This window comes from Bos javanicus, chromosome 15 (genome assembly GCF_032452875.1).
Source record: "Bos javanicus breed banteng chromosome 15, ARS-OSU_banteng_1.0, whole genome shotgun sequence".
In the NCBI taxonomy this organism is placed as follows: domain Eukaryota; kingdom Metazoa; phylum Chordata; class Mammalia; order Artiodactyla; family Bovidae; genus Bos; species Bos javanicus.
The window spans coordinates 53,903,006-53,916,374 of record NC_083882.1 but is presented as its reverse complement, the minus strand read 5'-3'; the positions used below and the strand labels follow the sequence as shown (position 1 = coordinate 53,916,374).

The following is a 13,369-nucleotide window of genomic DNA, read 5'->3' as shown; positions in this document are numbered from 1 at the left end:
CTTTTAGAGATTTACAAGCCCATTAATCAGTATCTCATTCAGGCAACACCTACTTCTCACTACCTCTGGGTCATCTCTGCCCATGTCCTGCTGAAATCTCAAGCATTTTCTTCCCACTTTCCTGGCCCCATATTTTTCTGGCTTGAAACCTCCAAGTTGTCTTTTATTTATCATGCCACAGGATATGTACTAATTGACAAGTTATTTTTTTTTCAATTGGAGTACTATATTAGTTGATTCACAATGTTGTTCGTTTCTGGTGTACAGCAAAGTGATTCAGATGTGTGTGTATTTGTGTATATGTGTGTGTGTGTTTTCTTTTTCATATTCTTTTCCACTATGGTTTGTTACAAGATGTTGAATATAGTGCCCTGTGCTATACAGTAGGACCTGGTTGTTCATCTGTTTTATACGTTGCATCTGCTAATTGTAAACTCCTAATTTATCCCTCCCTCACCCCTCTTCCCCTTTGGTAACCAATTAGTTTGTTCTCTATGTCTGTGAACCAGTTTCCGTTTTTATAAATTAGTTCATTTGCGTTATTTTTTAGATTCCACATAGAAGTGATATCATATGATACTTGCCTTTGCCTTTACTTAGTGTGATAATCCCTAGGTCCATCTACGTTGCTCCAGATCGCATTGTTTCATCCTTTATAATGGCTGAGTAATACTCCATTTTATATGCATACCATGTCTTCCTCCTTCATTCCTCTGTCCATGGACGTAGGTTGTTTCCATGTCTTGGCCATTGTAAACCGTGCTGCTATGAACATTAGGGTGCATGTGTCTTTTTGAATTAGTTTTCTCCAGATATATGCCCAGAAGTAGGATTGCTGGATCATATGGCAACCCTATTTTTAGTTTTTTGAGAAACCTCCAGACTGTTTTCCATAATGATTGCACCAATTTACATTCCCATCAACAGTATAGGAGGTTCCTTTTTCTCCACACCCTCTCCAGCATTTATTATTTGTAGACTTTTTGATGATGACTATTTTGACCAGAGTCCCTTGGACTGCAAGGAGATCCAACCAGTCCATTCTGAAGGAGATCAGCCCTGGGATTTCCTTGGAAGGAATGATGCTAAAGCTGAAACTCCAGTACTTTGGCCACCTCATGCGAAGAGTTGACTCATTGGAAAGGACTCTGATGCTGGGAGGGATTGGGGGCAGGAGGAGAAGGGGACGACAGAGGATGAGATGGCTGGATGGCATCACTGACTCGATGGACGTGAGTCTCAGTGAACTCCGGGAGTTGGTGATGGACAGGGAGGCCTGGCGTGCTGCGATTCATGGGGTCGCAAAGAGTCGGACACGACTGAGCGACTGATGTGATCTGATCTGATTTTGACCAGTGTGAGCTAATACTTCATTGTAGTTTTGATTTGTATTTCTCTAATAATTAGCAATGGTGAGCATATTTTCTTGTGCCTATTGGCCACCTGTGTTTGACTAGTTCTTTAACAGCCTCTGAAGGTAAGGACAAGTCCATTGGCCTGAGACCCACCTAAAACAGGGACCAAGAAGCTAACTTAACCTAAAATAGCAATGGGACTGTTAGCATCCCCAGGGGAGAATTCATGTATATTTAGATGGAAATGTATTAGAGGAGGGATTATAATAAAAAGGCTTCCCTGATAGCTCAGTTGGTAAAGAATCTGCCTGCAATGCAGGAGACCCTGGTTGGATTCCTGGGTTGAGAAGATCTGCTGGAGAAGGGATAGGCTACCCACTCCAGTATTTTGGGCTTCCCTTGTGGCTCAGCTGGTAAAGAATCCGCCTGTAATGCAGGAGACCTGGGTTCGATCCCTGGGTTGGAAGATCCCCTGGAGAAGGGAAAGGCTACCCACTCCAGTATTCTGGTCTGGAGAATTCCATGGACTGTATAGTCCATGGGGTCACAAAGAGTCAGACACAACTGAGTGACTTTCACTATAATAAAAATGTTTATTTATTCTCCATCTTTCCTCTCTTGTCTTCTCCAAATAGCACTTCTTCATTCCTGTTAGTGATGTGACTGTTCTCCTGTTTATCTTTATTTCCCTCTCTCTACCTCTAGTTCTAATCATTAAATAGACCAGTCTTACATGGATTTGCTTTAGATTATGTCTTTGACCTTTATCTCTCTGCTTCATTCATTCATTTTATAAATATTTTTTGACCCAGAAATATGTAGGAACCAAGGGCACTGCAGAAGGCTAAGAAGTAGGAAAAAAGACACAGCAACCATGTTACTGCTGGAACAGCAGGATGAGAACACTGTTCCCACGGCCCCACACCACCAGGTCACCTGCATTTATTCTTGATGACTTTGAATTCAAAGTGCCTGAAGACAAGGCCTCAGTGGCCTGGTCTCTTGTCACATGCCTGCCTCCTGGCTGAAACTAGATCCTGGTAATGGAAGGATCTGACCCCTCAGCTTCCTTCTGAATGGCGGCAGGAGGCAGCGTGCTGCAGTTACCCTTCCGTCAAGACACAGTGACAGGAGGTTAACTCACCAGTTGAAACTGTGGTGCAGACAGAAGGTGACCATTCACTGCAGTGCCAGAGTACTGGAGAATAAGTAAAAGCTCAGAAACAGGAAGAGGAGGGACATCTTAAGCACAGACAGCACACGCATGCAGAGAACCACGAGCAGTTCAGTACTGCCATGTTGGGAGCAGGGATGTGAGCAGAGACGGGAGAGGGCCCTGTGCGCTGTGCTGCAGAACTTAGACTTCAGTCAGTAAATGAGAGTCATGGGAGGGTTTAAGCAGAAAGTCTCCAAGAGATGATGGTGGGGGCAGGGAAAGTATGAGAGAATCCACCACTGGAAAGAACCTTGAAGGTCATCTTATCCAATCTCATCATTTTCTACCATTTGACTACCAAATGGGATAAAGATTTGAACTACTGCAGTGACAACTTGCCAAGACAAGTTATTCTCTTCGAAAGAAAGACTAGTAGAGAGTTTTTATTATGTTCAGCTGAAATCTGCTTCCTGCAGCTTCTATTCTTTGGTTGCACTTGAAAACAATGTTATCCAAAAATCTGTTTCCTTGACACTTGAAGGCTTTTCCCCTCAGTCTGCATATGCGTAATTCAGTAACTGTTCCATGTGTGACCTGATTTTTAGATCCCCTTTACCTTTCTAATCACCCCATAGACAATTTCCAAAGAGCTGGGTCCAACATTAATATAATACCATATGGACTCTAGCCTGCCAGGCTCCTCTGTCCATGGAATTCTCCAGGCAAGAATACTTGAGTGGGTACCATTCTCTTGTCCAGGGGATCTTCCAAACTGAGGGATCAAACCCGGGTCACCTATGTAGACAGATTCTTTACCATCTGAGCCATCAGAGAAGCCCCCATAACACTATATATATATATATATATATATATATATATACACACACACACATATATATAATATAAATTTATATAATTTATAAATATAAAATATCAGTTCAGTCGCTCAGTCGTGTCCAACTCTTTGTGACCCCACGAATTGCAGCATGCCAGGCTTCCCTGTCCATCACCAACTCCCGGAGCTCACTCAAACTCATGTCCATCGAGTCGGTGATGCCATCCAGCCATCTCATCCTCTGTCATCCCCTTCTCCTCCTGCCCCCAATCCCTCCCAACATTAGAGTTTTCCAATGAGTCAACTCTTCATATGAGGTGGCCAAAGTATTGGAGTTTCAGCTTTAGCATCAGTCCTTCCAAAGAACACCTAGGACTGATCTCCTTTAGAATGGACTGGTTGGATCTCCTTGAAGTCCAAGGGACTCTCAAGAGTCTTCTCCAACACCACAGTTCAAAAGCATCAATTCTTCAGTGCTCAGCTTTCTTCACAGTCCAACTCTCACATCCATACATGACCACTGGAAAAACCATAGCCTTGACTAGAAGGACCTTTGTTGGCAAAGTAATGTCTCTGCTTTTGAATATGCTATCTAGGTTGGTCATAACTTTCCTTCCAAGGAGTAAGTGTCTTTTAATTTCATGGCTGCAATCACCATCTACAGAGATTTCGGAGCCCCCAAAAATAAAATCTGACATTTTCCACTGTTTCCCCATGTATTTCCCATGAAGTGATGGGACCAGACGCCATGATCTTCGTTTTCTGAATGTTGAGCTCTAAGCCAACTTTTTCACTCTCTTTCACTTTCATCAAGAGGCTTTTTAGTTCCTCTTCACTTTCTGCCATAAGGGTGGTGTCATCTGCATATCTGAGGTTATTGATATTTCTCCCGGCAATCTTGATTCCAGCTTGTGCTTCTTCCAGTCCAGCGTTTTTCATGATGTACTCTGCATAAAAGTTAAATAAGCAGGGTGATAATATACAGCCTTGATGTACTCCTTTTCCTATTTGGAACCAGTCTGTTGTTTCATGTCCAGTTCTAACTGTTGCTTCCTAACCTGCATACAGGTTTCTCAAGAGGCAGGTCAGGTGGTCTGGTATTCCCATCTCTTTCAGAATTTTCCAGTTTATTGTGATCCACACAGTCAAAGGCTTTGTCATAGTCAATAAAGCAGAAATAGATGTTTTCCTGGAACTCTCTTGCTTTTTTGATGATCCAGCGGATGTTGGCAATTTGATCTCTGGTTCTTCTGCCTTTTCTAAAACCAGCTTGAACATCTGGAAGTTCACAGTTCACATATTGCTAAAGCCTGGCTTGGAGAATTTTGAGCATTACTTCACTAGCGTGTGAGATGAGTGCAATTATGTGGTAGTTTAAGCATTCTTTGGCATTGCTTTTCTTTGGGATTGGAATGAAAACTGACCTTTCCCAGTCCTGTGGCCACTGCTGAATTTTCCAAATTTGCTGGCATATTGAGTGCAGCACTTTCACAGCATCATCTTTCAGGATTTGAAATAGCTCAACTGGAATTCCATCACCTCCACTAGCTTTGTTCGTAGTGATGCTTTCTAAGGCCCACTTGACTTCACATTCCAGGATGTCTGGCTCTAGGTGAGTGATCACACCATCATGATTATCTTGGTCGTGAATATCTTTTTTGTACAGTTCTTCTGTGTATTCTTGCCACCTCTTCTTAATATCTTCTGCTTCTGTTAGGTCCATACCATTTCTGAACTTTATTGAGCCCATCTTTGCATGAAATGTTCCCTTGGTATCTCTAATTTTCTTGAAGAAATCTCTGCTACTGCTAAGTTGCTTCAGTCGTGTCTGACTCTGTGCGACCCTATATACGGCAGCCCACCACGCTCCCCCGTCCCTGGGACTTTCCAGGCAAGAACACTGGAGTGGGTTGCCATTTCCTTCTCCAATGCATGAAGTGAAAGTGAAGTCGCTCAGTTGTGTCCAACTGTTAGTGACCCCATGGACTGCAGCCTACCAGGCTCCTCCATCCATGGGATTTTCCAGGCAAGAGTACTGGAGAGATCTCTAGTCTTTCCCATTCTGTTGTTTTCCTCTATTTCTTTGCATTGATCGCTGAGGAAGGCTTTCTTATCTCTCCTTGCTATTCTTTGGAACTCTGCATTCAGATGCTTATATCTTTCCTTTTCTCCTTTGCTTTTTGCTTCTCTTCTTTTCACAGCTATTTGTAAGGCCTCCCCAGACAGCCATTTTGCTTTTTTGCATTTCTTTTCCATGGGGATGGTCTTGATCCCTGTCACCTGTACAATGTCATGAACCTCCGTCCATAGTTCATCAGGCAGTCTATCAGATCTAGTCCCTTACATCTATTTCTCACTTCCACTGTATAATCATAAGGGATTTGATTTACGTCATACCTGAATGGTCTTGTGGTTTTCCCCACTTTCTTCAACTTGTCTGAATTTTATTTTAATATAAATTTTGTTTTATATTGTTTATATAAATTTTTATAAAAATATAAAATTTATAATAAATATAAATATATATTATATACATTTAATGTATAAAATTTAATATATAAATAATATTAATATATATGCCAGCCCAGAGTAGAAAAAGGTGAGATTTCTAACTGATATGGGGGCAGCACAACAGGTGTCAGGAAGAGGGCTTGGCCTACAGCACACTCTTGTTGCAGGAAGGGAGACCCCTTCCAGGCCCGAGAGTGGGCTTTTGTCTAACAGCTGGAAATGAGTTGTCTGATGAGACACACAAGCTGACAAAGCAAAAAACTTTATTGGGAAGAGGTGCCTGGACTGAGAGCAGGAGGTTAAGGGACACCGGGAGGTCTGCTCTGCCATGTGACTCACTGTACTGGGTTTTATGGGCTTAGTTTCTGGGTTGTATCTGGACAATTATTCTGACTCAGGATCCTTCCTGGTGGCACATGCAGTGCTCAGCCAAGATGGATGACAGCGAGAAGGATTCTGGGAGGTGCTAGGACACGTGGCATCTCCTTTTGATCTTTCCTGAACTCTTTCAGTTGGTGGTGGCTTATTAGTTCCATGTTCCTTACTAGGACCTTCTGTCATAAAATAACTCAGGCAAATGGTTACTATGGTGCCTGGCCAGGTTGGGCGGTTTCAGTCAGTGTGTTTCCCCTAACACTTTGACATCTTTTGCTTTATGAACAGCTGCTCCCTTAATCCTCAACTCAAGCATCATCTCTTCCAAAAAGCCTTTCCTGGGGACTTCCCTGGTGATCCAGCAGTTGGGACTTTGCCTTCCAATGCAGAGGGTGTGGGTTTGATTCCCGGTCAGAGAGCTAACATGCCTCTCAGCCAAAAAACCAAGACATAAAACAGAAGCAATATTGTAACAAATTCAATAAAGACTTTAAAAATGGTCCACACCAAAAAAATCTTAAAAAAAAAAAAAAAGGCCTTTCCTGCCTGTCACCCACCCCCACCCCACCAACCACAGTGGGCAGGGCCCCACTCCATCCTGCCAGAACTCCCTTTGTTACAGCACTTCCCACGCCACGAGGAAATGGTTTCTGAGTGTGTCGGACTCTCCCAGTGGATTGTGAGCTCCCAAGGGCTGGAACTGGCTGACTCAGTGCAGTTCCCCAGAGCCTAGAACCAAGCCAAGAGGATAATGAGCCCTCAGGGGAAAAGAAATGTTCAGCTGAAGTGAACTGAATTGGAATTTGAGCTGCATTACAAGGGTAAGTAGGCTGTGAATAAGCAAAGGGGATGAGGCATATTTGGTATATGAATAAATTCAACTCAAAGCAAAGAAAATCTATGGGTGACAACTGGGAAACAGGGAGACTTGAGACTTGCTGGAGGCCTTCCTGCCAGACTGGCTGCAGCAAAGTCATGAGCTGGAGTTGGAAGGGTGGGTAGAAACCAACCTGAGGCTAAATTAGGAAAGTTGGAGTAGGGAAAGAGTAGGAGAGTGGGCAGGGAGCAAGGGCAGAAAAAAATAGTAACTGGATTAGAGTTTTTTTTCAGTTGTTTGCTATTCCTGCATCTGCAATGCTTCCCCCTAATGGACAGGGATCAGAATCCAAATTCAACGCAAGCATCTCTCTTTACAGTTAGGAAAGTCTGAGGGTCAGGTTGGGGATCAACTTGAGTCCACAGAGTGGATTCCTGCAGAACCCAAGTCATCTTCTTCCCCCTGCTGTCTTTCCCCCATGACCTGAGGGTACCTGGTTAATATGCATTCAGCGAATCTTAGTCTTCAGTCAGGAGTCCTCTCTACTTGTATTCAGAGAAAACTAAGGTCCAGAGAGCAGTGATCTACAAAGCAGTTCAGGGGCAAATCTGGGACTAACACTCAGGTCTCCCAAATGGCAGTCCCTTTCTCCTTCTGTATAAATATTTAGTAACCAGAGCTTCCCAGGTGGCTCAGATAGTAAAGAATCTGCCTGCAATGCAGGAGACCCAGGTTTGATTCCTGGATCAGGAAGATCCCCTGGAGAAGGGAATGGCTACCCACTCCAGTATTCTTGCCTAGAGAATTCCATGGACAAGAAGCCTGGTGGACTACCGTCCATGGGATTGCAAAGAGTTGGACACGATTGAGTGACTAACACTTTTACTTTCAACCTACCAGGAGCAGGACCCTGAACAAAAAGTTGGTAAGACATAACCCACATATTTTAAAAGACAAAAACAATTACAATGCAATAGAATTGCAGTAGTAAAAGTAAGTATAGAATGCTGCAGGAATAGAGGGGTATCTTTGCTGGGTCCAGGAAGGGCTCTAAACAATTGGTGGGAGCCTTGAAAGAATAGCTAGAGGTAGAGAAAAGAGGAAAGACCTTGCAGACACAGGAGACAAGAAGAAGAAAGCAGGAAGAAGCATCCTGCAGAGACTGGAAAATAGGTTTCTGATCTCAGCCAATGGCATAGATTTTACACACTTTTTCTGGGTGAAATGTCCGAAGTTCCAACTATCACTCTGAAGTTGGTGACCTACATACAAGTCTATGTGTTTAGGCCAGACCTTTATAAGCTTCAGAGCCACACAGGATTTCAAGAAGAACTGAAACATGCATCTTGAGGCTTAATAGTGCCACTGCTTCATTCCATAGGCCAAGAATGTCACAAGCCCACTTCAGATTTAAGGAATGGAGAAATCGTCTCCATCTTTTGATGGGAGGAATGGCAGGGTCACAACTCAAGAGTATGGATTCAAGGAGGATTGAAAGATAGTGATCATTTTTTAATCCATCATAGTATATACTCTGTGACTGTAATTGTTCACATTCCTTCCACAGGCAAAATACGCTTACCTCCATTTCAGAACCCCTAAAAGTCTCTTGCTGTTATGTCATCAGGCTGGAAGTCTAGGATCTTACAATCTACATCAGGTTTGTAGGTGACTTGATGAATATTGTTCTTTCTGATCTTGATACCTATGTATTTAAAAGACAGCAGACATTTCTATTCAAGAAGGAAAAGCATGAGAGATACATAGTCATCCTTAAACAGAGGCAGTTCTGGACTCCAAGTTGACAAAGTTTGTCAGGTCCCCTCTCCTGGGAGAGGGAGTATTCCTTGCTGAGGCCTAAATTCTGCTCCCTGGGGGTACTTCCCTAGTCTATTGATCTCTGTGCTTCTTGCTCTGCCCTCTGGACTATGCTTTGTCCATCACCTTCCTTGGCTACTTCTGAAGAAGTGGCTCATATTGGCAACTGAGTGGCAATTCGAATTATTTAAGTCCCTTTTAGTTCAGGTTGGTGATACTCTCACATGTGTAACCAATTTAAAATTTTTGTGGGTCTTCTGTGTATCTGATTGTAGTCTACTCCATACTCCAAATGCCACATTCACCCAATCGTTTTTGAGACATCTCTCAACTTTATCATTGCTATTTTGGCATTAGGTTTCGATGGATATTGCTCTTAAGATTTCAAGAAGTCTTTTTGTCTAGGAGTCTACTAGACATCACTTTAATTCTCTCAAAGGTCTTTACAAAGTGTGTTACAGCCACACCTTTGGTATGATTCACATCTCCAGGCTATATTTCCCCATAACAATTCTTCGCTGGCTAGAGAACTTCAAGATGAAGTTTTATTTTTTAACATAGTAAGTTCTGGCCCTCTCTCTTCTCTCTAAATTCATGTTTCAAGCAGGCCAGTTCTTTCTTTAATTCATACCTCTCTTCCTGTTACAAGGTTATCACACCCAGTTGGGAGCACCCAACTGACACAACATTCTCCCTAGAAATTTCCTTAGTTGAATCAAAATTTTAGTATTTTCTCCCATCTTCTCCTAGTTACCACAACAGTTTTGCCAATTGTTTTGCCACTATAAAACACAGATTACCATTTTTCTAGCCAGTCACAATTTCCTCATCATTTTCCCAGATTTCACTGATTACTTGCCAGTTTTCCAATCTCCACCCATCCCTGATCCCAAAGCCATTGCCATGAATTTTGGGTTTTTTTAATTTTTAAAGCAGCATTTCAGACACCAGTTCTATAACAGTCAACTTTTGCCACAAAACAAACTACCCACAACTTTAGTGACTTAAAACAATTATTTATATATCTCACAGTTCTAAAGTTTGGACTGGGATCAGCAGGCTGGTTCTTCTGGTCTTAGTTGGGTTCACTTATCAGATGAAGGTCAGCTGCCAAGTCAAGTCGCCTGGGTGCTGGTTAGCTCACGATGGTCTCAGCTGGGTCGGCCAAGCTCTGCCATGCTCCAGCAGGTGAACCCAGACTTGTTCACATGGGTGCCTGCATGGGGTTCCAAAAGACAGGACTGAAGCATGCAAGGCCTCTTGAGGCCTAGGCTCAAAACTGGCACATTGTCCCTTTTGTTGTATTTCATTGGCTAAAGAAAATAATAAGGGGAAATTGACTCCTTAATGGAGGGAGATGCAAGCTCACACCATAAAGGGTGTGGATACAGGGAGGAATAAGAATCATGGCTGTCTTTATTTATTTATTTATTTAAATAAGAGGATTTTATTGATGGCATTTTTATTGTCTTCATAATAAAACAAAATATGAAGCTCAAAACTGGATCACTTGGCCCTTTCTCTTCTTATCACTTCCCAGCTCAAAATGCTTGCATCTCTTAATAGCCAGCATTCTCTTTGATCTACAGTTGGGCTCAACACATTCAAGCCTCAGTACAATCTTCTTTGTAGTTTTAGCCTTTTTCCGGAAAATCGGCTTAGTCTGCCCACCATAGCCACTCTGTTTCCTGTCATAACGCCGCTTTCCCTGGGCATACAGAGAATCCTTGCCCTTCTTGTACTGTGTCACTTTGTGGGGCTGGTGCTTCCCACACTTCTTACAGAAAGTCCGACGGGTTTTTGGAACGTTCACCATGTTTGCGAGAGTGATACCAGCACAGAAAGCATGGCTGTCTTTATAGTCTACTTTGCCTTCTCAGAGGCCATCCTCCTCTTGAATTTTTTGTGTCCTTCCCTTCCAAAATTTTAAATTTATCTGTGTGTACATATATACACGCACACATATGGTATTATTTTGTCAGTTTTCAGTTCAGTTCAGTTCAGTCACTCAGTCATGTCCGACTCTTTGCAACCCCATGGACTGCAACACGCCAGGCCTCCCTGTCCATCACCAACTCCCGGAGTTTACTCAAACTCATGTGCATTTGAGTCGGTGATGCTACCCAACCATCTCATCCTCTGTCATCCCCTTCTTTGACTTTAAATGAATAGCTTCATATATACTAAAGAATTTATGTAACCTAAGTATAAAATATAAAGAATATAGTACTTTTGTACCTATCACTCAGAGAAAGAAATGGAATTTTACCCATACATTTAAAGCTTCCCATGTACACCTACCTCCTAACTAAACATTAATTTCTCATCTGGATTATGCAGCAGCTTCCTAACTGGTCTTTCTACCTTGGCCTTGCCTCCTCCAATCAGTTCTTCCCACTATAGTCAGAATGATCCTTAAAAAACAAAAATCTAATTGCATCATTCCTCTACTTAAAACTGTTCAGGTGCTTCCCATTGACCTTAGTGTAAAAGTAAACTTAAGAGTAGGCCCTTCATCATTTGGCTCCTGCTTTTACTTCATGCCTCACTTTTGCCATGTATCCCTCCATGTGCTGTGTTTTTTTCTCAAAACTGTTCATTGGTTTTTAGCCAAGTGGCTACCATAATTCCTTGGACCTCCCCCTACATGGCATATGTCACTGTTGTTCTTGACTGTTTACTTGTCTGTCTCTCATCCTTGCTATAAGGACTCCGAGGACAGGGAAGTCATCTGGCTCCTCTGCTGTATTGCTGGTTACCAGGAACAGCACCTGGCACAACGGATGCTCAGTAATGGTTAAATGAATGAATGGATGAGTGGTAGGCTCTGGGGACAAAGAGACGCTCCACAAAAAGCTAGTCCCTAGTCTAGGGGCTTCCCTGGTGGCACAGTGGATAAGAATCCACCTGCCAATGCAGGAGACACGGGTTCAGTCCCTGGTCCAGGAAGATTCCACAAGCCATGGAGCAGCTAAGCCTGTGAGCCGCAACTGCTGAGCCCGCATGCCCTAGACCCCGCGTGCTGTAACGACTGAGCCCACGCACTGCAGCTACCAAAGCCCGCGCACCAAGAGCCTGTGCTCACCAGCAAGAGGAGCCACTGCAATGAGAAGCCCTTACACAGCAACAAAGAGTAGACCCCACTCACAACAACTAGAGAAAGCCCGTGCAAAGCAGCGAAGACCCAGCATAGCCATAAATAAATAAATTTTTTAAAAAAAATCTCCTAATCTATTGGAGGAGAGATACATACACTGAGAAATTAATCTTGTTTCTAAGCAAACAGCAAGTGTTTGACAAGGATTATGGGTTTGAATTGGCTTCTAAATTTCACCAGGGGGCGCTATAGGAATACCTCAGATTTCTTAAAAAATATTAGATTTCTATAAAAGAGCAAGTAGGGTCTTTTCAAGGAAATTTTCAGAGATGTAGTGGTTGTTTTGTGTTAGAATAAACTCCCTATTCTGTCCATTTGAAAGAGCTATAACAGCCATCTGCAAATTTGAAGGACTGAAGTAACCTCTCTTGGTGTCTATTTTATACCTGTAGTGGTTCTTCAACTTGGAATCACAAGAGGTTTGAAAAACATGATTTAATTTATCTTCCACACCAACTACTAGAAGCCAAAATAGGGGTTGTTGTTATTATTTCCATCTTAAAAGATGATAACTCTAAGGCTCAAGAGGTGAAGTAATTTTCCCAAGGAATCACAACTGGTAAATACCCAAGCAGGCACTTGAATCTGTCTTCCAAATTCAAATGTATTCATTTACGAAAAACAGTACGTATTGAGTTCACAGCTCTGGAAAATATGATAGGGCTATAGAAGCCTGGCCTCCAAATTCAATGTCTTAGAAGAAAAGACTGTCAGAGCTGGAGGGAACTTTGGAAATCACCTAAGGTAGCGTTCTCAACTTAAATGTGCACAAGAATCACCTTATGAGCCTGTTAAAAAGGAGTCCTGGACTTCGCCTCCCCTTCTCCTACATTTTGATTCGATGAGTCTGGCAGCACTATGTCTTCTAAGCACATCCACTTTCCCCACTATGATTCTGGAGCAGATGTACTGTGGACCACACTTGTAGAAACATCAATCTATTGGTTTAATCCTTTCATAACACAAAGGAGAAGAGAATGAGACATGAGTGTCCCAGAAACGCTTCTTGAAGGGAGACTGAGCCAGGAGCTAATGAGCACCTGAAGTAATGATGTAGTGGAAAGAGTACTCAGCTGAGAACTGGAGACCCTGGGTTCAATTTCAGGCTTTGCCATCTTGCTGCTGAATCACTAATCTCAATGAACTATGGTTTTCCCAACCATAAAATGCAAAGGAACAATACATACCTTATAGGCTTATTGTGAGGATAAAGGAGATGAATATTAGAAAAGACCTGGCAAAGGACCGTCACACAGAGAACCCTCAATAAACAGCTTGAGTAGGATTATTTTGAATGCTCTATTTGCTCTATTCATTCTTTTTAAATGAGTTCCCACTATTGCCT

At 42.6% G+C, this 13,369-nt stretch overlaps 1 protein-coding gene across 1 annotated transcript; it reads right to left on the bottom strand.

The window, feature by feature from the left end:
- Positions 1 to 10,304: 10,304 nt before the first annotated feature.
- Positions 10,305 to 10,725, bottom strand: LOC133226837 (large ribosomal subunit protein eL42-like). The gene has a single exon (XM_061380822.1). It carries the CDS (start codon positions 10,681 to 10,683, stop codon positions 10,363 to 10,365), a length of 321 nt encoding a protein of 106 aa, XP_061236806.1. The 5' UTR covers positions 10,684 to 10,725; the 3' UTR covers positions 10,305 to 10,362.
- Positions 10,726 to 13,369: the final 2,644 nt, after the last annotated feature.

What these genes read in the sequence shown, in the direction of transcription:
- LOC133226837 (XM_061380822.1), bottom strand. Translation starts at nt 10,683, where the DNA reads ATGGTGAACGTTCCAAAAACCCGTCGGACTTTCTGTAAGAAGTGTGGG.